This window comes from Varroa destructor, unplaced genomic scaffold (genome assembly GCF_002443255.2).
Source record: "Varroa destructor unplaced genomic scaffold, Vdes_3.0 BEIS01000003.1, whole genome shotgun sequence".
Taxonomy (NCBI): domain Eukaryota; kingdom Metazoa; phylum Arthropoda; class Arachnida; order Mesostigmata; family Varroidae; genus Varroa; species Varroa destructor.
This window is the reverse complement of record NW_019211456.1, coordinates 24391492-24419275: the sequence shown is the minus strand read 5'-3', so window position 1 is coordinate 24419275 and position 27784 is coordinate 24391492. Positions and strand designations below refer to the sequence as shown.

At 40.4% G+C, this 27784-nt stretch overlaps 2 protein-coding genes across 16 annotated transcripts; one reads left to right on the top strand and one right to left on the bottom strand.

Annotated features, from left to right (window-relative positions):
• The first annotated feature begins 319 nt into the window (after positions 1-319).
• Positions 320-27331, top strand: LOC111246655 (uncharacterized). 13 transcript variants are annotated; one of them, XM_022796597.2, is made up of 5 exons: positions 7886-8042; positions 8615-8713; positions 24110-24268; positions 24930-25167; positions 26017-27331. In XM_022796597.2, the coding sequence occupies exons 3-5, from the start codon at positions 24123-24125 to the stop codon at positions 26404-26406; spliced, it is 774 nt and encodes a 257-aa protein (XP_022652332.1). In that variant the 5' UTR covers positions 7886-8042; positions 8615-8713; positions 24110-24122; the 3' UTR covers positions 26407-27331. The 13 variants fall into 13 exon arrangements, with proteins under 13 accessions (XP_086839110.1, XP_022652323.1, XP_022652332.1 ...); XM_022796592.2 differs by having other exon boundaries at positions 23971-24268; XM_086982984.1 differs by lacking the exons at positions 7886-8042; positions 8615-8713 and adding an exon at positions 320-345 and having other exon boundaries at positions 24116-24268.
• On the bottom strand, positions 1856-5765 carry LOC111246656 (uncharacterized). 3 transcript variants are annotated; one of them, XM_022796600.2, is made up of 4 exons: positions 5625-5765; positions 4147-4420; positions 2935-3229; positions 1856-2696 (listed from the first exon to the last, which is right to left on the bottom strand). In XM_022796600.2, the coding sequence occupies exons 2-4, from the start codon at positions 4339-4341 to the stop codon at positions 2380-2382; spliced, it is 807 nt and encodes a 268-aa protein (XP_022652335.1). In that variant the 5' UTR covers positions 4342-4420; positions 5625-5765; the 3' UTR covers positions 1856-2379. The 3 variants fall into 3 exon arrangements, with proteins under 3 accessions (XP_022652335.1, XP_022652336.1, XP_022652337.1); XM_022796601.2 differs by having other exon boundaries at positions 5630-5762; XM_022796602.2 differs by lacking the exon at positions 5625-5765 and adding an exon at positions 5314-5599.
• Positions 27332-27784: the final 453 nt, after the last annotated feature.

Genomic DNA, 27784 nt, shown 5'->3' with positions numbered 1-27784 from the left:
GAGATTCTAGGAAGCTGAGTTCTGGGAATAGCACCTGACCTTCGAAGGGATGCGTAACCTGATTTTCGGACAAAAGGGAAGAGAGAAATGGGTGAGTGAGCTTATTGGCGTTAGCTCAAATTTATTGTGACGAACTATTCATTCTAGTTGAACCTTGTGAGCGTCCAGTAGTGAGCTACGATTTGGTACTACGATATACCTTAAGGTATTTCAACACGCAAAAGACACACAACATTTACTGAGCTAAGGTAAGCCTTGGGGAAAGTGAATTGCATAGAAGATGAAGATTCATAGAAAACAGTCTAAATGACTTTTTCAACCGGTCCGACAGTTGATGTACACAAGGTGGGTGCAAGCACAATTTTACAGTATTATTAGAGTTTCGGGCTAAGCAAAAATATGTATATTGCGTTTTTATAATAATATAATACGAGCGGGATTTTACCTCACCTCAAAAATTTACCGATGCTCCGAGAAGCATAACATCAGGATACGTTGTCTCGTCATGCGTTTCTTCATTCGCTGTTTAACGTTATCTTGTCACTTTTTCGTCAGAGAAAAAGTAACAAGATAATTTTTTCCATCTAAGCCAGAGTTAACAATTCAAACTCTATTTTACCACGTAATAGCTATCCCATAGCAGTTTTTCCTACATAGCCTTTCTATAATGCTATGTTCCATTCGAACCATTCCCTTACTTTGTTGTCTCGTTGGTATTTAAACTTGTTGCGAGATCACTGATACGTGTTTGTTTGCTATACAACAATTGTTTGCTACAATATACCTGCCTACAATATATCAGCGTGCTGGGAGTCAGCTGTTCGATGCAATATATCTAACGGCGTAAGCACCGGACATAGAAGACAAAAAAAGGTTTTACTTTTCAAGTCTGGCCTGTTACGTTCGTATAGCCGTATAAGTGAAAAGACACAGGCGAGATGATTAGCGGTGTACATCGATGTCTTCACCGCTGACCCGCCAACTGTCTTAACTGTTTTCTAACTAATTGCTTATTACCTCTATAAACCTTTTTCACTGTTCTATATATATTCACCTTTTTACGTATGTTAAGCACCCCCTTTATTAAGCTTTTATTAAATTATATTAAACTTTATTAAGCAATACTAACCACGTCTAGCTATGTAGGCGCAGCGTATTTTTCTCTGTGCCCATCGAATCAATATTTTATCAATATCAATGATTTAAAGGCACCTTTCCCCGTACTACGTGCTATATGTATTATTACGAAGCGTTAAATTAGACAAAATATCAATTATTCTTTTAAGTAGAATAATTAGTTCTCAGCTATGTCTGTCACAGGAAAAACAATGGACGTATATTGGATACGATATGCCTAGCCGATACTATTCATCTATGGACAAAGAGACCCTAGAAGATCGTAGAATTCTAGTACAAGGAAGATTCGATACTTCATCACTTATTCGGTTTGTTAGTTAGAATACTTCATAATGTGGACAACTGTGTGCTGCGAGAAAGAGGTTCATAATGTTGTACTCACTAGTGTCGTAGCACTTGTAAATGGAATTAATTTCAACAGCAATTCCCAAATCAAAGGCGTTGTTATTTTGAATCCAGGAATGGCATTAGGAATTTTCACTCAAATCATTTCTCTGAAGTCCGTTTAACCGTAACAGAGTTGAGTTACCGACGTTACACTGTGTTGAACCTCTTCCGCCTCCCTTCCCCCCGCCCCTAACGGAAACTCGTATGAGAGAATCCATGATGTGACCGTCACGACGGTACGAATTCTGGGACTGTACATTTTATACTTATTTTCCTGAGTCACATTTTCAACATTTCCGCGCTTCAAGTAATTAGTAATCTTAAACAGGCGTATCACGGTACCATTATTTTTATTAAGTTAAAGTGGTTTCATTATCTACCTATTTTTGGGCCTACTAATATAAATGGACACTGAGAGGAGAATGGCAATACTTCATTCCGTTTCATTGTCCCGATTATGTTTAAACGTCTTAATAAATGTTTAAGATGTCGAGCTATCGCGACGGTTTCGTCCGGAAGAACTTCGTTCTCACAAGTACTCAAAAGCCGTTACATTGACATTGTTCGGTATTATAAAGCTAGAGCAATTGACCCTAATTCACAACGGTACCGTTTTTTTTCGGTACAAGCATAATGACATTTTTCTACTTATAAATCGATCCCTAGTTTGATTTTGCTGTGACCCGCCTAGCTTTTGTATTCTGGTATAATTGGCTTTTGATAAGATATTTTCAACTCGGCAAATTTGAAGTCAGATCGTAGTAAAATTAGACAAGGCCATCTGCTAACTTGCGGCCATCAGATTTTAAGATATGGCAGTTTTCTCATGATAGGTACAAATATCGAACATTGTTTTTATCTTCGTGCTGGCTGAAATGAATTAGCGAGCGTTGACAAAGCACCGATCATTGTCGTCACGCTGCTTTCATCGGTGAGTTTGACGTCCTCATGTGACGTGAGTAAACCCGTTTGAAACTTCTTGCATACCTCGGCCTCAACGCTGTAACTGCCACACGCTAAACTAAACAATTCTCCTGAAATCCTTTCTAAATATTGCTTCACAAAGTTAACCGTGTCTTCATCGCATGTCTTACGTGCTGCCACTTCGGCACACCGAGTATAGGATACGAAATTGCAACACGCCCGTGGAATCCTTTCTCGGACAGATTTGCCTAAATACATTACAATTAGCCCAAATCAATCGTTAGTTTCTATGCTATTGTTTGTAAGAGTTATGGTGGCATCCTGTTCCGATATTTCTCTTTTTGCTTTAATACCTATACGATCTCAGCATTAAAAACTGTAGTATTGTAAACTGGGAAATATAAATTTAATCTTGCCAGATGTCTCCCTACTTGTACAAATCACGTTCGTGATACATCAAACAATTTAGGAGAAATTGAGACTTACCATGATCATCCTCCATCGAGGAACGAATAGAGGCTATAAGACGCGCGCTGCAGTTGTACATATCTGAGGATATTTTATGGATACAAGGTGCCATCCGCAAATAAGAGGCATGATAATCGGATTCTGGATCACAACGCTGTTCGTATTCTTCATGAATCGCGTCATAAAACAAACGCGAGAGGCCTTTCTTGACGCTCGAGTGACATTTTTCTGATCGCTTGCGTACGCAATCTTCAGAAGCTGCTTGGCGCTCGCAGTGCTCCTTTAATTGCTCAGTATTCGCAGGAGCCATCACCTAGGAAATGAGAAATATTATGGTTCAATTCCTAACCATGTAGTCGACTTTAATAAGTAGAGAGCACGATGCCTCCGAAAAAGCGTGACATATGCTCACAGTCGACGGCGACATACAGGGTAATTGAGAAACGTTCAATAATATCGATTGCTCTTCAGTTTAGATTCGTTAAACGAGGCTAAACATGAACAACGTCAGAGCTATACGCGAGTATCTGGAGTGTCTTTTTCCGTTCAGGAACACAGCTGTGATTAGATCTATCTCACAGTTAAATACTTTCAAGACAGGGGCGTTATAGAAAAAACAACAAAACACTAGGTCTTTCTACGTTGACGACGATTTCGTGGAACGGGGAGATGAGCATAGTGTGGCAGCGGCTACGAGAAAGGCAAAACGATAACAGTAGAGAAATTACCGATTTATAATAATATATTGTATTATTATTATTATGTAGTATTCCATTTAAGACGCGGTTGTTTCCAGACTAGACTGGCCACACTTGCAGAAATAACCTCTCGAAGGTTTTTATCCTATCTATAAACGCTTTTTTGCGTTTTACAGATTGCTGCTATTCAAGCAATTTATAACATGACGATGACGAATGAATCTGATTTTATATAGTTGCATTTATAAAGTGACAACAGTTATTAGCAAGAAAGATCGTCAAGTCTATATTTGCTGGCAGAAAAAAGAAATCTGGAACTATCATTGCTGAATTGGCGGTAGAGCTTAACATCTGGCCTGTATAATGTACCCTTTATAGCTAAAACTAAACATTTACACATATTCAAAGGGATTTTTTTTTATTTCTTTTATAAATACAAGCAAACTGACACTTCAATAGCATTTCTGATAGTGGCCTAACAGCGGTTTCGAGTTATTTAATATACGCATGCTTATATACCTTAATCGATTACCTCGTTGAGGCTGGTGGTCCAAAGGAAGATATACTGTCCGCACTTGTCTAAGTAAGCGATAGTACATTCTGGGTTGTCCGCTGGAGCTGCAACACAGATCAGTCGCTCTCCAATTGCTAGAAGTAACGCGGCGACGACGACGCCGAAATGTGAAGGCCGAAGAGCGGACATCCGTTTGAGGTTTGGCAAATGCATCTCGGCGATGTTTTTCTTAATGGAGTCAAGCAGAATGGATAAGCGAAGCCAAATAGGGTAAGAGTCGCCAACAGCCACACTGTAATTAAAACAAGAGCGACACAAACAATAGGATTCGCTATACCGAAAATAATAATGATTAGATTTAAAAACATTCGTATCTGAATACGGTTGTCAGAAAGATACCACAAACATAAATGTAAATAACTGCAGGGATTATGGGTTGAATTTAATTGGCCAAAAGGCACTGCGCAACTGGGTCCATCCTGCAAGGTATTCCTTCCGAAAGCTTCTACATTGCTGTTGTTTTTATGTTATCGTATCACACACGTTACTGTAAGCGCTTTGGAAGCGCTCGCGACGATGTGAACATTTTTGGACAGCGTATTTTCCGTAGATCTGAAGAACTAATCTTGAATTAGATGATCACGAAGTATAACTTTTGAAGTGAGCTACGTTTTTTTTTTTTTATCTATTAAAGGCTTCATAACATAGTTCTTCCTCTCAAACTAGCACACGTCTACCTCAAAGACGTATAGGCTTTGTCCACGAATAGGAAAACTCTTACAAATAAACAAACACGTTATCACAACGTAAACGACTTTTCTGCGTAGAAGTTTTGTCCGCATAAGACATATCGATGCAGTGTTATTCAAATCAAAGCGTGGTCCACATGCCCTATTCGAATTGAGGGTACACTGCGGCGCTTTCTATTTATTTGCGTTTATTCATACGTCCGGAGTATACGCGGACATGTTGCTAGCGTTAGTTCAAATATGAGATAGTGTTAATGCACAGTAGTGCTACATAAACAATATCGCTTGATCTGGTCATTTGGCCTCATGGAAAAACGTCAATTATTTTTATTTTTTTCACCTGCCTAAATTTTTTTCTTAGGTTGTTAGCTACTCGATTTTACGAAATTGATTCATATTCAGTTGGCGTTTAAAAGATTACTACAACGTTACATACCATTTCGTTGATATGGATCGTATCTAGCCCCATTCTAACGCAATAATCGATTGAGCCTTCCTGCATGGGGACTCAAGAAGCCAAAAATCGTGATTTCTAGTAGTACAAGACAGTCGAAGTGATGTTTATTATATCAACGAGACCTACTAAGACGCCACCGATACACCTTACAACCGCCATTAACACTCTGTTTATAATGAAAAAAATGTACACCTTCTCGACAAACACCGACCTCCGAAGTATCTACAAAAATCGACCAAAATATCTTATTACGAATGCTCTGGCTACTGGTAAATCATGGAGCACTGAACCTTACGATGAAGATTTGCAGCGAAGCGTCTGATGATCTAGTGCTTTACAATATATGTAGAAAATTTTCTTTTATATAAGAAGCCGAAATGAAAGACCCTTCCCGAATAGGGCAAGGGAAATCTGTTACGAGGCAAACTGTCTAAGTCTGCGGGACTTTTATTGACCTCCAGATCTGGAAAGCAGAAATACAATCCGAGGCCGCGGCTGTATCCGACGCCACCTGAAGAGGAGGAAAACAAAATAAATTCAGTTTTCCCTTTACCTCAGCGGTCTCCCAGAAATTACCTCGTGAGCTCGCGTCAGCGACAATATGAGGGTTGAACGTAATCAGCGGTATCTTTTGAGAAATTTTTCAAGTGGAACCGTATAGGTTTAATATTGGCAGTATTAACTATGCGGCTCATACGCTATGATGTGGTAAATTTGCAAAGGACAAAAAATGAAATCAGGAAGTTGATCGTCACCCTTCGAAGTAGCTTTGCTAGTAGGCCAATCCCAGAACCGCGAATACAGTTGTGTGAGCTAGGCGCAACGACTTATCATCCGTCTATTGTCAAAATCGTATATCAGAGCTTCGCTAACTGCCATGCTAGCGTGTTATGACGACAATGCTAGAGGAAACATTATCATCCTAATAGTTATTTAGTGCAATAATCAATCGTCATTTGTTGTGCTATTTTACATTACCACCTGAATATCGTATCAGCAGTTCGTAAACCTCACTAGCCTTCACCTAAACCCTTCTTTCATGTTATTTGACGGTGCCAATTCGACGTCTGCTCGATGTCAACCAACGTGCGGACGATGTTCGGTCGTTTAAGCCTGCTTCAAATCATGTCACGGCGCTGATGATGCTAAAACGGCCCACCATTGTCGCTATCAGTAATTAGTAATGCTTGTCTGATTCATACGCTACTGGATAACCTGTTGCGGATGCAGTCTAGAAGAGACCGCGCAGCAGTCGGCAGACCGTGCCTGGTGATTTTTTTTTATAAAACAACAGGCTGAAAAATAGAGTAAGTGTAGACGCCAATCGGTCAGTTTTGGCGGTATTGATGACTATGTTGGGATTTAGGAACTGGCTGAGCCGTACCTCTACTCGCTTCATTTTTTCAAAGAGAAAAAAAACAGATAACTAACGGAAATCTGTGAAGCATTTTGGATATTAATGTACTTCCGAAAGTTCAGGTTTAGACTTGCGGAAAGATATAGGCTATGGTACCTTCATTACCCTGAAATGTTCGCGGTTTAGGTTCATACTGCGAAACAGTGTTAAAAAGAAATGCGTTTGTTTATATGTCCCTGAGGAATGAATCATTGTCATCATTTGAGACACGATAGGCCGGAATAATTTAGAAGAATTCAGCGAGTATATCATAGTCATAGAAAAAGACATCACATTTATTGATTATTTTCATCGTGACAGTAATATTAATTTAGAACGAGCGGGCACATAGAAGCTCCGTGGTTGGGTGGAATGGGGACGCTGTTCGTAAATACGTGCGAGCAACAAACAACATGCCCACAAAGTGTTACTTTTAATGTTAGAGAGGTATGACCGCCATAGAAAAAAATTCTCAATGATTTATTTGCTATAATCGTCACGCGGTTTGTTTTCAGCCCTTCTCGGAATGATTGCAAACGCTCCAAAAGGCCTGCATTGAGAAGGCACTCACTCAGAGCTTAATATACAAAGTTCGTGGTTCTTCGACATAGCTATTAACAGAAATACCTATTTGTGAGAAGGAATACGGCACTCTTTTAAAGTAAATCATTGCAAAGCAAAACAAGATTATAGTGAATCGAATCTTTTCCGGACCCCCAAGCAACTATCATACAGTATAGCGTAGTCAACAATATTTTGCGCATCTTTTCTATAATAATAATAATTCCGTAATATCTAAAATTACGTAAGAGGTTCCGGGTTACTCTACCAAAGCTGTTGTCACAATCCAGTACATCTTAAAATACTAAAATTTAATTCACAAGAGTTTTCACGTATAAAATGTTTATGCATACGATATTTACAGGTCTTTTTTGTTGCATGTTTATAAAAGCCGATATATTTGTAACATAATTAAGGTGGTCACTACATAGGCTATCGGTGGATAGGATAGTACAACTGCTAACAGTTGCCAAGTAAGGTGGAGCCCTTTCACTGACGCCTTAACAACTGGGACGTGTATCCTTGACGATGACGGCTCACCCAGCAACGATTGCGTCTGCTATCTCGAAAAGATCGGGGCGTTCTCATCGCGCTGTCAAAAACACAATTCTCGGTCACCATTAGAGAGGACACCGCAGACTCCAATAGTCAGCTAGTGCAAATTTACAGCGGAGAGCATTAGTCGTTAGGTGTCATTGCTGACAGCGACGGTGGCCGAGAGTTTTGGTTTCAATCGGAATCAACTGTTTAGGTAAGCAACAGCAGCAGTAAGAGTATGTTAATGAATAAGTTTCACGAAAAACTCCTCAGTGACGGACGAAGTGGATGAGACAATGCAGTGCTTGTCGACGAAGGCTCAGGGCGGTATTGGCAACGAGATGCGATCCTCTTTACTAATAAATCTTTTTGCATGACTTAACAGGTCAGCAAACTAACCCTCGGCCCTCAGTATCTCATCGAATATATCGAGTGTTCCACTTGTGCATTAATTATATTAACGGCATTTGGTTGCGGCTGCAAAAACTGTTTACGTCACACGGTATACGCTAGCAATGTATCGTAGATTTTACTACTCATTCGATGTATTTTTCATTTAAAAAAAAAATGTAGATTTACAGCAGAGTTCAGCGAGACAATATTTCAAGAAATTCGTTCGACCTACTTAAATTAAAGCCTCTGCTGGTCCAGATTTTGGGAAAAACGTCATTGAATAAAACGGGTGACTTGCTTGGTCAGTGCACTCGTGAGCGTTATATTAGCATATAAATAAATTGTCTGCTAAGGTTAAGACAGGCCTATTCTTACCTTATTCTGTTCACGTAGGCCACTTCTAGGCATCTTGTACAACAGGACATTGGCTTGGATTCAGCCAGACAGTACACGTCCATCGACATGATTTCGAAAAGTTCGGCTTATCTTTAAGTAAGTAAGTTGCTTCTTGTTGAGTGCGTATTTATAGTATCTACCCTATTTTAAATATGCATCGTTTCCAATGTTACACTTGATGGAACTTCAGTTGACGAGAATGATTTTGGGATTTTCAAAACGACGGTATAATATTTCGTCGTGCGTAGGTAAAGAATCTGTTTTGGTCATTCTTTTTTTATCATCAGATGATCGTTATATGCCGACCTTATAGTCATTGAATAGCTTCTGTATTACTTAGCGGTGTTGGCATGTTATTCAGAGCATTTTGAACGTCAACAAACGCTGCTTCGTAGTAATAACCCCCGTTGTTATTGCTACGAAGTGTAATATCACTTATGATTTCATTTCTACAGCTCCAGCTGGAAAGGGACACCTTACGACTGAGCTAATGAGTTTGCTATAATCCGAATTGGCCTGCGTTTCGGCTAAGCCTGTCACCGTACCGTATGGACGCGCGTATCAGTGTCGAAAAGGAACGAAATCCAAAATGTCCTTGTTCTCGGAAGCTGTACATTTTACAACAATTTCCATTTTGTGCTGATAGATAATTTTACGCTATCTTATTACAGGAAAATTTTATTCGGAAGCTAAACATGTCTAGCGCAGACTAAAGCCTGGTAAAGCATATTTGCATCTTGCATCCTCGGTATACCTCTTTTGGTTACCATTGGCCTACGGTAACATTTTTCTGTTCTTACTACTATTATTGTTATTGGCGATGTTTGGAGCCTAAATATGAAATGATAATTTAAACCGCATTCGCCCAACAGCGAAACTTTTCGTGCCGCTCCGGGATTCTATACACGGGAGCCGTTCCATTACGAATCACATACAAGACCCAAAAAAAATCAACAAAACAGTATCATAATCTAAGTAATTTCATATTGTTGCTTTGTTTAATGCTTAAGGTCAAAAACGCCATTAACGTCATACTATATACATATATTATACTTTTCACACGAACACATTATATACAGTGGTGGTTCTTCGCCGCTGAAGTTCCGTCTTCGTTGTTGTCCCTCACCTGCTTTGACGGTTCAACCTTGAGGATACATTTTGCCTGATATATCCACTTGTACTGCGCAGTACTAGCGAAGTACCGGTATGATTATATACTATTTATTCCTGATAATTAAGACAATACAAGAAAAACTGTCTTCCTCGAAACATCTGTACTGTTTTTACTTAATTGTATTTGTCCGCCTTAGTGGATTGTGATGCTTGCAAACTATTATATTTATAGTTGATAAATCGGGGTATTCGCGTAGGCTGCAGCAAGATATTGATTCTTCTTTGGGAGACCGTAAACGACGAAAACGATTAAGCAATTGAACTGACACAAAAAGTGCTGGGATACAGAAGAGTTACAATAGAGGCATAATTTTAAGGACTAGCTACCTGTACTGAGGTTAGGCTCAGCTAACATAATGCAGCCGACATAGGCCAAACGGTTTTGTATCATACGCCCTGGTCTAACAGTGGAACATATTTTTGTTCGGCTAACTAAAAAATAGCGCGTCATGCGCTTGCGGTCGTCAGTCAAACGACTTAATATCGATTTGACGATTTTATTAGAATAACTCCTGTATACTTCAACAAATTCCCTTGAATCTTGCGTTTTCCATTCAGGCAATTGTATTCGGGCGGACTAGTAGGCACGGTATGTGCAGCATCGTTATGCTGCAAGGAGTAACTGTCTTCAGTTACAAGTGAAAAGTATCCAAAAATACAAGCTTGGCTAAGTTAACGGAAGACAATTTCTCCAAAATCTAGTGAACGGAATTAGTTAATAGGGTATTTTCGTTCACTTAACTATCTCTAATAGAGCTAGCTCAGCCCATTTATCGAAGAAGAAATTTTTCAGCCTGCGTCATTCAAAATCCCATGAATGATATACATCTTTCAACTTCGTAAAAATCGAAATATCGGGTTTCCCAGTATATTTATGGAGGTAATAGGATTTTTCATAAATCTGAGTGGCAAATGTTTTACTAAAAAAATATATATATATTTTTTTCAATGCTTTTTCTGAGTAACACATAATTATCTATTGATTTCATGTGAAGATAATTATTTTAAACGAAAATAATTGTTGTCCAGATCTGGCTTGTTAGTAATTCAAGCGGTTATTCACGCGCTGATCGGCCAGCAGCTTCCAATGTCTGATCGAGTAGCATCGCCTACGTGGAACAATGCGGTCTTGTTCAACGAAGTTAGACAAAAAGCCTCATATAAATGAAGTGACTGCTAAAGTAAGAGCCCGCATCAATTCTATATCATAATAATAGATTATAAATGTAAAATAATAGCTCAAAAAGACAAGCTGCCGCGAAGAATAGTGGTTTTATATCAGGCGACTTGTCTTACTTCGTATTTCCAAGGAAGAAAGGATTGCTCCTCCTGGCTGAACCCAAGCCACGCTCAAAACAAGAGCGCAGGTACAAAGGTATTTCATTTGCTAAGCGACTGAGCAAAAGTTGGTAATTGCAGTTTGTGAGCAGTTCAGGCTCCGAATTGAAACTGTAATTCAGCGAATAGCATTTGCAATGAATATGCGCGTCTTTTCGCGACCTCTTTGCAGAAGAGGTTCACTTTAATATTTGCTTTTAATACAAACAGGTAACGTACATATATTAACCAACGCTTCATACATAAATTGCCTTCATTCACAAAAAACAACTTTTCAGATATATTAAAATTACTCCGAAGGAGCGCTCCATCAAGCTGTAATGACGCCCCTTCATCGGTCGTTTTTATACATTGCAGCTGGTACGATTATTATACAAACATGTTTATCGAAGATTCCGCCAAACTTTTTTTGGTGGAAACAACTAACAATGGAGGGGAATCTTTTTGAAAAGGGCATCTGCCCTCATAGACATGTAAGAACGTAAGCCAAACGGGTTTCTCGATACGAGCTTCCCAAACGCCGTACAGGCCTCTCTTATTCGCGCACCGACTTGCTTCAGCTCACTCAGTATGTGATGTTGTTAGTCTCTACATAGAAAATACACACAGGTGCATAAGACACATCTGGCGCGCCAGACGAGTGAGTGCTCCTGCAATGCTAGGCTTTGTAGTCAGTTTTCTTTACCTTCCGTCCGTTTCTCACCTGAGTGACTACAGTATGTTACTCTTCATATTGCTCATCTACTAGTCTCTTCATCGTCAATCCGCATGGATATTATCGTCATGTCGCACGCAAGGCTCGCCTTCGCGCCTGCCGTTTCTCTGTTCACCAATGCTAAAAGTAAGAGAATACTCGCCGAAGCCCTGTGATAAAGAAAAGCTACGAATGACAGATGTAGATGGACAAATAGACAAACAGGAAGCAATCGGACAGATATAGTCAGCAAAACAGACGCGGAATTATGCGATCGGGAAGGGCAAGGGAAAGTTGGTAAAGTAAGAAGGAACAACGACAGGCTATTAGCCAATTGTCCTACCAAGTGCAATTTACCTCCTACAGAGCGGTCAGTTGTAAGCCCTTCACCCCCTAAAATGTTGCCACCGCATAGCTTATTTCACCAAAACTTTTAGAAAAATACCTCCTAAAGTATATGCCATTATTCTAGCCACAGGTGATGCTCACCACTACAAGTGACACTCCTATCAGTTACGGTGCAATATATAGCGACACAAAACAATAGCCCGTAGCGGTTGCTCTACAATTTTCATTCCCTGCGTTGTTTACGTTAGTGCGTATAATGTTCGCGCATCCCATCACCGTCTCTTCGTTCGCTAACTGTCCTATTACGTCGTCTGTGTAATAGACTATTGAGCACCAATCCAGTTCATGCCGGAACCTATGTTGATAAGACTCGTTATTATTGATGTGCACCATAGCACCTTGATCGGATCGACGTCGCCGGCAAGGGCAGAGTCAACGCGGACACGAATGAGGAGAGAAGATGGTCTTAGGGCTGCCCATACCACCATTGAGAAAGAGGGAATGTGGTAACCGTAGTTCTATGACAGACCCATAGATAAACGGCGAAGCAATGGAAAAACACTAACATTGCCAACTGGAACACTCACAAGAGACGCAGTATCCGCGCGGCGGCTGAAACATAGTGTAATGATGTTGCAGTGATTCTGCTGTGCATGTCGGTTTGTGTTAGGGTGAAGGTGGACAAGAACTTAGTAGACGGATGTGTAAGCCTGTGCGACGCGTGCCTTAGCCAGTAGAGCTCCTCTGCGTCCTGTTGATTAAGAATGGTAAACGACGTCGGCAGACGTCATTCGTTGGGTTCGCTTCTCGGAGGCAAACGGCACTTGATCATCGACGAGAAATTTTTCAGTTAGCCGTCTGCCTGTGAACGCCTGCTTGCTGTTGCTGTTGCTTCTCGATTCAGCTACGAGCGCGGTTCCATTTATACGTAGAGGGTGAGGAAACGCTCAAGTGGCTCGATTTAGTACGCAAATGTAGTAAATGTGACCTGTCAGTTTGTTCCCAGTAGGAGCTGTCACTGTGAACGAAATGCATGTAAGAAGCTTCCTAGCCCAGGTTTAATTTGAAGCCACAGGCAAATCTATCTGTTAGGTGGCTGCCTACCTATCTATCGAAATCAATGGAGCGATTCTTGGTACTACTGAATATCAAGCACACTATTCAATATTGTATACAACTAGTACTGATACTACTTGGCGCTAAATTTACCCGCTCATACAGACATCGTGCGAAGGATTACATCCTGTAGGTGCGCCAACCAGCCAGCATGAAACCAACGGGTGAACTTCTAGCCACGTGCGGCCCTATGCTTCTTTCGACTGAGTACGTGTTTGCCCAATGCTGAAGTTTATAGTTGCAGCACTTTTGCCACTATTTCTGCAGCTTCTACTTAGCAGTTGTCGTAATCTGATGTGTAGTCCAATTGACTACTGAATTTCTCTGAAAACTGAACGCCGCTAGAGGTCGTTTACGGCTGAGGAAATCATAAAGCAGCACCGGGTGACAAGCGCAATTTCTAATGCAGTTAGTAGAAGCAAGATGGTCAATCGGGCGTACACAAGGCATATTATATATATGTAACACTGCAAACTATGCTTGGCGTTAATGTATGCCAAAGCGTTCTTCCAGTGGCGAGACAATGCTACAGTTAATCGCATAAGGTCCACCGACCCCTTGATGTTTGTGGGTAACTTATATATGAACGACGCCAATATGGTTTGTTTTTTTTTTTCTTAAAGTGAGCGGTCTGTACGACGCGCAACAACATGCTATCGGGATGATTCTGCGATAATGTTCGTGGTAGGCTGGCAATGTAGCAAAAATGTTTTGTAACCAATTGTTTGAACTGTCTTTTTTGTCTGTTTGGCTCGTATGCACGCTTACGAATATTACAATACTGGGCCACGTCAAAGGCAGCAGGTAGCTAGTGGAAAATCAAGCCTGCAGCAATTTGGAAGACAAATTTTATGCAGAGCAGTGTTACTGCATTCACAGATCCGTCGAGATTATCGTACGCGAAGGTGCACGTGTGTGCTTCTCGTGAGAGATGTTTTCATGCATGTGCGCTGTTTTATCGAAACCGTATTTCTCTTGACGCAGAAATTGGAGTTCACACACGACGTGCGTTCTTACGTAAATCGCCTCGCCAAAACGATTTCGCCATCAGACGTACTCATACTCAGACTTGCACCACCTTTCTGAATCAAACACAACCGCCACATTTTTAGGTGCCGTGGATACATTTTTGAACCATCAAATCAGAATTAGCACGGCCTAACTGTACATTCTTTTGCCCAATACGCCTAATCCAACTGTTTTGATTTAACGACGATAAAGCGTGCCCGACATTTTTGTTATCTCTGACCAGATGTAAAATGTCCATCTGGGAAATACGCTTATGTTGAAAAGGAATGATCTCGAATGCCTTTAGTGTGACGTTCTCGGAACTGTTAGTCAGAGTAAAAATAATTGCCCTACCCCTAACAGACGCAATGGCGACGTCCGTCTGAAATTGGACGCTAGACCTTTTTGAGCTGCGACATCCGGCGGAATCTACTTTTTAAAGTTTCATGATGTTGCGAACAGCCGATGCATTCACTGTCCCTCTAAAGGACAACTTATAGAGAGTGCTGGTGTAGGTGCAACTGGTATAAGTATATGCACCCCGCGTTGTTTTTCGACTTAGACCTACATACATATAGTAGCGATCTCTTTCTCTATATAGGGAAATATATTCATTAGTGATATATCAATTTATATGTAAAGCTTCGTATAGCTTTAGGCACTATAAGATCTATTTAGTCGCGTCATCATAAAGAAGCTATTGACAGGAGACGTTTTCTGGTTAGCTTTCGAAAACCGTTCGCTATCATACGATGCGATGAACATCCTCTAACGGTACGAGCAGACATTAGGGTTAGCTTCGTTCATCACTGACAAATCGCTACCAGTATGAAAACCGTATTGGACAACTTCAGTTCATTATTTTGTGAAAGTAGCATAAGTGATTCCAAAGTGATTTATCATGCGCACAATATTGCACATATTTTGCTCGTAAGTCATAGCGAGCTGGCTATAACAATTCGCCTTAGAGCCTTTATATAACTAACTTCTTAAGAAATCATGATTGAAACCGTTTACTTTGCATTTAAAGACAAAAACCGAGATTCGACCGCCAATGAGATCACTTCAATAAAACTCGCTTTCACGCACGAAATATTTGTACATGACCTTCTTACAGGGGGGCAATTAATCAGTATAGATTGAGTAACGGTCAAGGACTAACGAGGATCGCGGTTAGATAAGGCATCGAACCCAATTAGAATTGGAAACGTTTTTTCGGCTATTTTTTTTTTTATAGACGTTTACTAAGTAAGGTGCTAAATGAGTTGAGAGTCGAGACACCATCGTCTGCGAACGAAAAGACGCGTGTAAACTCGACGTACTAAATCTAGACAAAGTAAAACTACTAGTATTCAGGTCGTGTCGTTATTGACAAATAGTTAAGATTTGAACAAATGCAGTGATATATCTACTGTGACAGAACAAAGTTGCTATAGTTTGATGCGCGCACACGACCGAGACCAGACGTCCGATCTCTAAATGATTCACCATTGTATGTCACGCTACGATCGCAAGGGGAAATCTTATGTTCAAACGAGAAACAAAATAGACAAGGTGCGTTGTGTCGATACTCTTCGACAAAGGCAATCTTTACATAGGTGAAATGGTTGCATATGCTTCTAACTAGTACTAAAGCAATAAGCAAAAACGTAAAAAAGCTGCTCGTAGATGGGTGTGTTCAAAGTGTCTCGATACGGAACTGGATTACCCCGTGGTTTTGGACAGTTCATTTGTCTTCAATGTTTGCCATTGTATGCCTTCGAAGAAAGGACGATAGAGATGTGAGCGCCGTTCATTACCGCAAGAACAACTGGACAGTAACGCAATAAATGGCAGTAGGTCAGCAATAAATGTTTTATATGCCAAACTACTAATTTCATTTTGGCCTTATTTAAGGCAATAGATAAAATGATCCCGATTCAGCAGTGCCTGAAGTCGTACCAATATGACCCTAAGAGTTCGCAGATCTAAACTTCAGAGCCGATTAAACACTAGTCAAGCGAATTTCAGCTACGTTTATTACGTTAAGTTAATTAGATGATAATTAGCACATAGTTCTTACCTGCCAAAAACAAGAACATGGCAAGTGAAGTTAAGAAGGAAATTGACATTACTCTTGTTAAAGGTTACTATTGGCTGCGGTCTTGCGCGCACCGAAGGTGGACGCCCCTTGACGGGCTACTTCCCCTCAAGCCACGTTGTTCAATACTTTTACGTATAAGTCATATTTATTTTTACAGTGTATCCAAATGATGACCATATCCAATGCATAATTTGTATTCGTACTGCTGAAAATGAAAAACAACGTTGCCATATTTTAATATTATGGTTATTATTTTTTTTTCTACAGAAGTTCCACTAGGTCAAATTTGAATCGAGCGGGTTGCTTTAGGATTGTCATGGTCTGACAATAGCTGTTTATTATAGATAGCGAGTCGAACTACTGCAGTGATTTTCTCTTTAATTACGCTAATGTATTATTAGATATGCCCAATTTGGAGGGGAGGGCAGACGGGTCGGATCTGTGGATATGTCTCTGTGGTTGGCGTACTGGTAATATCAGCAGCGGTTAATTATAGTTAATTGCAGATATGTTGGCTTATGTGTATCGGCTACAATATTCTACTGTGTACCGAGTGTGGATCATACTTAAATAGCAAGATGACAATATTCAACGACGGTTAGCTTGTGGTCAACGGCCGTATGATTCCGCTTTTCTATCTTACGATCGATATGTATGTCTGTGAAAGATACTGCTCGCACTGTACAACAATCTATTACGGCAGGATCCGCATATTATACATTAACCATATGGCAACGGGGAGAATTTCCAGAGGAGAAGTTTCGCTATTCGGGAGCAATATCAATCGAATAGGAATTTTCTACTATGCACTAGATAAAATGATTTTAGTGTGCGAAAAATCGCCCGGAGCGTCCGACGTTCGCATACATGGTGTAACAGGTGCGCTTAACCAGCTTGATCCGATCAGACTTTTTTGTGGCAACGATTGATTCGAAAGTATGGAGCCGCATTGTAGTGGAAAAGTGTGCATACATTTACTTGAGCAAACTTTCTAAATAGCTATGCACTGGATGGCCATGTTAGTTCACTGCGCTGTTATTTTTCTGGACACTCGGAAATAGACGGTCTGATGTATTCACAGAGGAACTGGAGATTATTAAACGTATTATTTGGTAAACGCGTCGCAGTGAAACGGTACAACTTTGAATTATCGTAAACTAATGGCTTTAGCAAAATCGAATGCCTTGGGAAGATATACAGACCTATTAGATCGCTTCTAAATTTTAAGGTGTTAACATCGTCGGCTTCGTAGGTATATTTTGACGTTTCAACTATCGGGCCGAGAAGAGCTAGCTACAACGTTCATAGGGAATGTGTGAAACTAACAGATGGTGGTGTCAAACTCTCCCTCGTATGGCTGACGTTTTCACGCTTAAACCCAGATAGGTATCAGGCAAATATTCGTACAGTTCTCGTATGCGTGCCTCGTTCAAGTGAACAGGCCGAACATAGAACTTCTGTTATGACCTTATCTGGCCTATTTGTTCCTACAAGAAACAATCGCGGTATTAGTAAAAAGGACGAGTAAGGGATTATATCAGTTTTAACGTTCGACCTAAGGTTAATTGCCCCTACGTCTAACTAAACTGTCTCCACTTTCTACCGTCGTCAACAAACAGTTGAAATCTATTTATGTAGCTCTTTTTCCAACCATCAATAGACTTTCACGGCTCTAGGCGTGCCCCTATTAGATATTGTCCACTTTTCTCTTGCACTATTCGAAGAGCATTGTCATTCGTGTCGTTATCGCCATTGCGGGTGTTGCGTAGGCACTTCCTGTGTCTCGTGCCGCTGCCTGCGTCGTCAGTGTTCAGCCGCGGCCATGGTAATGCAAATACTATTGACACATCGTACCGTACAGACTCACCAGGAAGTAAACCAGAAGTAGCTTACTGTGAGTCTGTTCTCCTACAAAAGACGCGCGATTTTAGCGCATGCGAACTTTCAGCGAGCTCCGTTTCATTATTGAAAATAGCATGGAAGTAGCGACGCGATTAATGCTTGAAATAGGGCGAAGAAGCGATTGCAACCCGAACAGATCTTTGAGCCGAGGCCAATTGGCTTAGCAGAGGCTTGCCCGCTGACGGGAACGAGGAGCTAGACAGCGCGGGTCTTGCCCGCCGGCTAAAAAGAGCATACACCCTGCAATCGAACGCGGCCCAACATTATTTCGTGGTACCTATGAAGAGGAGAAGTTGCACGAAGCAAACCAAGCCACTCTTCCAGTACAGCTTGAGAGCGGCGACAATGTCGCAGCACGGTCTCGAGAAGTGGAAGCGCTATAATCACTATAATGGCAACGATGTTGATGATGATATTTGTTCAAGCTCTCATCAGCTGAGATAGCAAGTTTTCTAGCGGACAAACCAACTACACTGCTACATGCCTAACTGGCAGATTTGGGAAATTTATTCGTCTCCGCCATCCGGATCGTCATCGTCGGAAGCGCCAACCGTACAGCCATCCCCTGATTCTCATGGCGCGGGCGCCCGGGGAATGTTAGCTTCGCACGAGTCTGCGCAGGTTTGTAGTAGCGGTACGTGGTAAAGGAAAGGCAGATGGAAGGAGTGTGCATGCGCCGTGTGATATTTATTCGCCCATCCGTCCGTCCGTCCATCCATTCGTGCCTTACGACACGTCTCGGAAGAAAAGGAAGGGGAAACATAGAAAGCACTATTAAGAGAAAAATCATACTCTTACTATGTATCCGTGTCTGTTCGCCAGGCTATAATCGCAGTTTTAAGGCCGAGGTTGTTTGACGTCGTAGTCTTCCTTCTACTATCTAGGGCCTATGGACAGTGTGCTGTTGCTGATCCTGCTGGGCCGTTGCCCTCGAGGGCATAGAATAGTAGACTGTATATTGAGATTTAACACGAAAGTACTCATCAGGGGGATGGTGTGTGCTATATAAAGAAGGAAAAGAATAGGAAGAGCCGTCGAAACAAACGAAGAGCGTTCAGCAAAAGATCGTCGGTGAATCAAAAGAGGATCGATCCATAAACAAATATGTCCATTGATGTCGATAAACCAGGTAGTTATCGAAATATGTATTGTTGGAAACACGTCTGGGTGCTTTGCTTATACAGTCATGTTGTGTCCGCCGTGTTTGCTCTTAATAAAGCCTTACAAACTGATCTGAAGCCTCGTCAACATCGATGGACCTTTTCGCGAAAAGTAATCGCTTTTCATGTAAGGGCCGCTCTCTTCTTAAATGATAGTTAAATAACTCGTGATGTTATTTGCTGGTACTAATCGAGCGCGATACACCTATCATGAAGAGGCAGTAATTATAAAAACCACATCGAAAGACGCATCTTTAAGAAAAAGTGGGCTGAATTAAAGTGACGATCAATAAATGGTATGAATGGCCGTCAGACGCTGGTCATATTAGCTCCGATTGGGTTTCTGAAGCTGTCTGAACAGACTTGGCTGGTTGCATTGTCGAAAATAACTGCCTACGTAAGACTAGCTTGATCAGACTCTTGCTACTCAGAACGATAGCCACCTTTCCCATCTTTTGAGTATTTCTCTCGAAGATTGCTATTTTTTTCAATAGATTCTTGTAACTGCCCTCAGTAGATGGGTAAACTAGTTTACATCTTGCTGCAGTTACTTGAAGCTGTAAAAATTAATTGTTATTATTATTATTATCAAAAGTACATTGATTTTGTTTAAGATAACTTGCATTCTCGTGGTAACAATTGAAGCACCGATTTTCGGACATACCTTGATTTGCAAGTTACCACTAGACGGATAGGCGGATACAGAATAAACTCTTATTTTAATATTATCGAATATTGAATACGTGTTCGTTAAAATCCCGTTTCAACACAGACTCTATTAACGATGCCTGTTTTTCTTGATTTTATTAGTTAACCGGCAACAACTGTGGTTTTGTTATCGTTACGTGAGCACTATTATACAGTCTGCTTCCGATAGCGTGTTACATATATGTTTTACCATAGAGATTTTGTTTGCGCAGATGCCATATCAAAAGCAGTAGCTGCAACCTGTTATCCACGGTGTTTTTTGTTCATCTAGCAGAAATATGATGTTGAGTTAGACAACACTGTATTAGTAGGCGAGCGTGTGCGACCTGACCGCGACGTCGCTGCCGCCTTATCACTGCGAGTGGTAGGTCACCCCGTTACCTCTAATTCGTCAATGTGCCTCTCTAAAAAAGTGCTCTCCCTTTGCCTGACCTTGCGTTCGACCTTAACTAACGCACGATGCCTTCCTTTTATCTCTATTGTAACCAATTAGAATCTAGTGGATACAGCGTAGTGGTTAGCTCGCCACCGAAAGGTAACAGTGTATCTGGTAACATCGACCGTAATAGGGCCAGTTTATAGAGCTAATCGTCGTCTTGCACGCGAACTATGCATTTTTTTACTGTGGTTAACCATACGAAGATTCTTCAACTTTAAGTAGAAACAGGCTTTGGACACCTAGTTCTGGTATATCTTCACCTTAATTATGCTGGTCTTGATTAATGAGCACTTGATTTTTTCGTCTCGCCGCTGTTAATCAAAGCCTCCAGTTTTACTGCCTGCACCAGTAAATAGAAGGCTATTACCATTGTTTCTACTCAATAATAATCACTTGGCTCTGAACTCAATGATTGGCCTGAACCTAACATGGATGCCAGCTCGAAAACGGCCCGACGGCAATTTGATGTTCGTTCAGGACGCGTACATGTGCACAGTGATTGGATGCGGCCTGTTTCTAGCTTCCAGCTATGTTTTAACTAGAAGTAAATACCAGCGGTTGCGGTTTTTGGATACAAACAAGCCTCGCTTTAAGTCTTGTAAACTAATACACTCTTCGATTAAAGCGCTTTCTTCTATATTCAACATAACATAATGATATAATCTATAATAGCAGTCGCTTACTCTGACGACTATCACCTATGCCATGTTCGTCCTATATATATATATATACGCGAAGCAAAACAGCCTCAATTTGTTACGGCGCTTTTGTCAACTAGTGAATTCCCGTTACTACCAGCGATAGTGTTATTACTAGAACGGTAGCATTATATACCTGTATAAATAAACAATGAATGGATATTGCTGCCATTCTTGATGATTATAGTTACTATTTTTATTATACGTTAGTATGTTAGTTTGTTCACGAATGTTGTCATCCTTCGTTTTCGGTGAATATCAAGGATGTGTTGAAGCCGATCGGAGAATGTAGATCACTTCGGATCGATATAAGATTGTTACTCTGTTTTTGTAGCATCGAAGCTGTTTTTTTCGCTTATTTACCTCACATCCAACGTGATAACACAGGGCGATTTTATTCCATACACGTTAAACAATTCAGCGGCTGTCAAATAAAAAGATAAAATATTGTTGATCCTCTGACTAAATGCTATCGCTCATGGGTCCAGTAACTTCGTCTAGTTGAAATAGATACTGCACGCATTCAATATTACGAATCACTCAAAAAATCTGCCGATCTAGCTAACGTTTTACGACACCCCGAAATATTTCAGCTGTTAATAAAGAAAGAAACAAAGATGGCCTTGATTGATTAAGCTGCGTGGCTCATCCGCCATGTTTATCAGATGCAAAACAAGCATCAAAACAAACCCGCTTTTATACATATTCTACCTTCAATGCGTATGCGCCAATACTAATAAGAAAAACAAAACAGTCACTAGATGCAGCCAATGGCGACGAGCATTAACGAAACAATTTAGATAATTAGCAAGAATCATTCATTATAATAATTAGGGCGCATAATAGGTGAATGCACCCTCGGGCGCTGTAGACTGGGGCGCTGTAATTTTTCTCCCGCTGTCGAAAGCTTTTGTCGTCCTCCATTCCCAGTTCGTTTTACACGACACACAAAACGTATTGATTTTATAGACGAGCGTTTTGTTGTCCTATCTACGACTCTTGTCAGGATCCTTGAAAGCATTGGTATTACTACACGTGTTGTTCTTAAGCGATACCTGATGCGTTCTTTGCCACACGGAACAGAGGAGATTTGACTTAATTAATTAAAGTAATTTAGATTTGAAAGCTGCTATTCGTCGCTTGAAACAATGCTCAACGGAATATTTATTCCTAATGGGAAAATAGTGATTGATCGTTGCAGTCGATATAATTTCAACAAAGCACAACAAAAAAGACAATCACACGATTTTTAACATCGAAAACAATAACTGAACAATTCTATTTAAACTTAAACATTTGTGTCAGTATACTACTTATTATGCTCTTACCAAGTAAAACGCAGTAATTTAGACGTCCTTGATCTTACCACACCAAATGTATGTAGTCAACCGTATTAAAAACAGTAAGAATAACGCCCGAAACAAAAAAACTATTAAATTTCGAGCTCTTGCCGATTTCGAGATGTTAGCCTAACGCTTGTCCTGCAAAACCTAATTTTCATAGAAGTCATGTATTAGTATTCAGTCTAATACTCTACAGCTGATCGTGTACATGACGTTCCCCGTTCCAGCGAAACGAGGTTCCTCAACAGCAACATGTTGGCAGCCGGAATACGATGGTGCCTATCTGTCGGTGGGATGTCAGGCCGACGCATAGCTACCGATTTATTTCTGTAACACTCCAAACAGGGAAAGGGACATTGAAATTCAAAACTTACTGCTAAATATATGTTAAACTTTCTAGTTAACTTAATTAAATACCAACTTGCATTTCTGGGCAAAAAATACATTTATAATAAACAAAAAAAAAACCAGATAGTGTCACCGGACAGCAAACTATTTTATTGTATTCATAAGTGTGTTTCTTTCTTCTAGTAACGTTTTTCTCGAATAGGTCAGGTGAGTCAAACGACTTATTGGATTCATGAAGGCGTAGTACTTCGCGCAAGAAGAGAACTAATAATGAAGGCACTGAAAGTAATCATTTCGTTTATAATATCGATTTTAAAAGTTATTGTACTACTTTCTCCCACTGCAGCCGCCTCCATTCGGACTCTTTATACCCGTCGTTGTTCTTCTATTCGAATTTCGAGTACTTGACCTTTCTTATTGTCTTATACCTCGCGGGACAATATTCGTTAACTAGTATTTATATAGCTACAAGGTAGCCTATTGATAAATCTCCTCAGCAACTTTTAGAGATTAACCCTACGTCCAGGATACAATACTTTCGTATGTACACAATGCGCTGATATAAAAACTAGTCTAGATTACTGCAAAAGAAGGACCATTATTAGGGGCCTAAGCTCTTCCTTCATTGTGGATCTAATTCACACAGCAAAGGCTCAGTGTCTAAAATGTTTATAACCCGTTAATTTGCTGAATTTCTATGAAGAAATTATTTTGATGCTCGCTTAAGGTAATAACGTAATACGGGCGGCAAGTTATCCGGCAGAGAAGTTTATTTTGTTTTTTTGTAACCAAATTGTAGTATAGTAATGGATGGCACGCTAATTAGCCTGCAGGCGTCCGTAACATAGCGACAACTAACTATAAGAATGTCTATGGACATGCTGCTTTTCAGCAACTGTGTACCTGTATCTAATACGGAAAGCTACTATTTAATCTACGATTCTTTAACAGAATAAAAGAGGCTTATAACCAAATTTTCCCTATTTTCGTTTCAGGAAAGTAGATGCTTTACACTAAACAAATAGTTCCTACCTAGCAATAGCTTCAGTGATTTCTACGTAAAGTAAACGGATTGTCGATGTGCAGAAAGGTGCTTCTGCTTCTGAAGTGCATGATCATGTTTTGTATTTGAAGCATCAGGTACAAAATGGGGTATAGACAACCGCGAGAAATTCACTACGAGTTGACGCCCGCGACACGGCACCGTCAAGTGTCCGTCTTCCAACTGGCCTTCGCCATAGTCGTGGGCACCATCACCTTAGCTGCCATACTTCTTGCGCTTTGCGTTATTTGGTACGTTGGTTTGTCGCGCAATGCTGCAATTGCCAATATACAAAACTTCAACAGTATCTTGAAGTTAGGTACAGTGGTTTTAAGAGTACAGATAAAATTGTTCGGGAGTATTGAGCTAAGGGCCCACTGATATAGTTCTCTCCAGCACTTGACTTGCGAGTACATACTGGTATTGTGACAGATAGCAGAAGTAGATACTATTTTCTGTAATTTCTATTTAAATTCCGAATCGGTTGGAAGCGTTCCTTCTGTTTGGAACAAGCCTCTTGACCTGAACAACACATGAAGTATTGAAGTAAGGGGCCGAACATGACACTTAGCCACTTGGGTATATTCGGTTCATTTATGTTAGCCATATAAGCTTAGCCGCGTCCAACAAATTTCATTTGTACCTAAAGAAAACCACCATTACTTCTGATCGAAATCTATTATAATAGCAGTATGATAAGGATCTGAAGTTGAACCTTAGCCATATGCAAATACATTTTTCAAATTATGTCAGTTATAAATGAGGTTTGCGAGCAGCGGCGTGTCCCAGTACTAAGAGGTTACTCAGCAGGGGGCAGCGTTCCCACATAACTGATTTAGATAGATTGGTCGTCGAATATAACCTCATATTTTCTATTCAAAAAAATTTAAGAGGCTGCTGATGGTTTTTCAGGTACGGCTATAGCAGCCCGTCGGAAGTTACTAGCATCATATATAATCAGACTGACGAGGTGCTAATAATAAACCCAACGCGACCGGTCGAGCGTGTACCGAACCGAAAGCACTTTGAAGTAATCGTCGTGTACGCGGACGACAACAAGGAACGTGCGGATAACGTGGTCAGCTATTTGAATAAGACCCTCCGTGAATTGATCGATACTAAAATCTACTCCGATATCCGCATTAGCAAGGTGGGAATGGTAGAGTGACAACACTCGACCACTAAAATAATTATTCTGTACACATTTGCATCAAATATTTCGCTTGTGTATCATAGTAGACGTCCTCTTGAGAGAGCAGCAGCAGGCCTTAAGTTAATAGGCCTGTTACAGATATATATATATATATGCGTTCATTTCTACTTCAGTTTTTCGAACCGTTATATTCTAAACAAGCTTAGAGTTAAAGTGATTGAAGATGAATCCTGTAGACACCTCCAATGTTCCAATTGTTTTAAACAAGAACCGCATATGACATGCCCAAACTGAAAACATATGGGAAATATATGCGTACGTCGGAAATTTAGTCAAACCTTGCAATGGTTTAACGCTACTGCAGTCAATAGGAGGACGTTTGTCTATAACTTCGACTGTGCTTTTAACGTGTGAGGCATTTCCAATGAGCTGTAGGATTTACGTGCGGTAAACGTCCGTATTTCGCTGCAATTCATGAGAGCACGAGGAAAAAGTCGTAGAAAAGTGTAAACAATCCTTATGGGCTTTTGTTTATGAAGGCAAAGTAGCTATAGGGTGATAAGTAGGGGCAAAAAACGCTCTCACTTGTAGAGTGCGAACAGGTTTCATATGGTCAACGAATTTAGCTTTTAATTGTTCGTTCTAGAGAAGATCTCTATCGCGCAGCTACAGGGCCACATTTGTCTTCATTTCATATTATATGCTCCTGATTTTAGATATTTATCTATTTGAAGCCGAAAAACGATCTATTAGATTAGAAAAGTATGCTATTAGCTGACGGCCTTGATTTGCGTGTTGTCAACACCTGAACATCGTATAAGCTTGTCGCACTGTCTTATATTACAGGTAGGGTCAAAGAGCTTACAGAGTACAACAAGTGATCCTCGGCTAAAGCTAAAAGTACCACTGCGGTACACAGTAAAATTAGGTTCAACCGTAATTATCGTGAGTGAACAATTTCCTCCGACGGCCGAACAGGTAATCAACTTGGTTCGTCTAGACAGTCAAAGACCCTGTCGGCTTCTTGACGAAGAACGCTGTGTCGAGCTTTGCGCCATCTATCTGACGCCCGGAAACGTCCCAAACATTACGCCAGCAGTTACTGAGTATGAAGCTGTTGATGTTCGGATCGCGAACCTTGTCGATTATGCCCAAAATAGCGCCATCTATCGACAAGGCGACAATCAACTGTTCAGTGTGGCGCGATTTAGGCGAGGCTGTCTCCCGACAAGTTAGATGTCGAGCGATAATGATGCATTTAAGGACATTGTCATTCAGTTTTGTGAAGCGGTCCGCATTTGACAGTGTCGGACAAAAAGTACGAGTTGAAATATTTTTCCAGGAAGAATTACTCTGATGGCTTCCGCCGTATCGAAACGATATCGTCATGGCCCATGACCCCTTACGAGAATGTACATACATATCGAGCTTCACCACCCAACAACCCAGGAACACAGTTATCAGATAATCGCTACTGAAGGCGGAATATATTCTTGTTACAGTATTCATAGTTATAACCGGAAGACGTCTTTAGTTAGATTCTTTTGCAGATCACTATTGAGCTTATGATTACAAATTATCCTGCTTAGGGTAATTTCTTAATTTAAGACCACGATAAGTGATGCTGGTATCCAAAGATTCTCTAAGAATAAATATTTATTAATAAAGTCCACGAGGCTCTGTTACGCTTTTCTTGCAGACGCGGTGAATATTTAGCTACCGTTGTGGTACTATATGGATTAAAAAAGTGCTGATGACCAAAGGCATCCTGTGCGAATTTTTTTAACTGCTTCAATACAGCCTCGTCTGGAGCGAACCACAGTGATACGTGAAAAATCATGTTAACATCTAGTTTGAATAAAACATGTAGACAAATTATAATAGTTATGGATGAACAGACTTGGTAAGACCCTGTTTAGCACCAGCAAGAAGAACACATAGGTGCGCAGAACCGAGTTCAAGTGACCTGTTGGAATGCTTGCGTATTTTTTTTCCTGTGGTGGCCACAACGCTTCTATATATGTGTAACATTGCACATTTTACATGTACATAGTCTACCAATGCACATTTAAGTTTTATTACATGTATATCAATGGAATGAACAAGGGTTGTTTTAATGATTTAATAACAATAAACCAGGCAAGAAATTAACAAAAAGAAAGGATTGTACTAATTAATAGCATAAAGGTGCTTCAGAGACGCATAACTTGTCACCATGAGGTTTTCCTACTTGGCATGCAACAACCGTCGAGTACCTTCAATACCTTCTAGGCATAGAATCTTTGCCAGACACTTTCAGTTCAGGCTGTTTACCGTTTTATCTGCTCTTTAGCTCACAGTAGAAGGACCGCTTTATTCGCTTTTTTCAGCCGCAGGTGCCAAACTGCGCGGCAGAATGCGTGCTATATTATAAATAGCATGTATAGTACATAACACTTGTTAATACCGAATATACATATATTTTATTAATATTAAATTTAGTTAATATTAATAAATATATGTTCGGTACTGCCTTATTTTAGCATTGATCCAGGTGGCTGCCTCTCATTACAAAGCGAAATATATCTACGCTAAACATATAGCACCACGTGTCCTTAAGTCGAGTAGACGTTTG

Bases quoted from the DNA above. Each gene is read 5' to 3' on its own strand.
- LOC111246655 (XM_022796587.2), top strand. From the start codon at position 13,438: ATGAAACCAACGGGTGAACTTCTAGCCACGTGCGGCCCTATGCTTCTT. The intron at 13,494-24,109 runs GTACGTGTTTGC...TTGTATTTGAAG, and splicing joins CCTATGCTTCTTTCGACTGA to CATCAGGTACAAAATGGGGT. The intron at 24,269-24,929 runs GTACGTTGGTTT...ATGGTTTTTCAG, and splicing joins CTTGCGCTTTGCGTTATTTG to GTACGGCTATAGCAGCCCGT.
- LOC111246656 (XM_022796600.2), bottom strand. From the start codon at position 4,341: ATGCATTTGCCAAACCTCAAACGGATGTCCGCTCTTCGGCCTTCACAT. The intron at 3,230-4,146 runs GTAATCGATTAA...CTCATTTCCTAG, and splicing joins GGACCACCAGCCTCAACGAG to GTGATGGCTCCTGCGAATAC. The intron at 2,697-2,934 runs GTAAGTCTCAAT...TAATGTATTTAG, and splicing joins CTCGATGGAGGATGATCATG to GCAAATCTGTCCGAGAAAGG.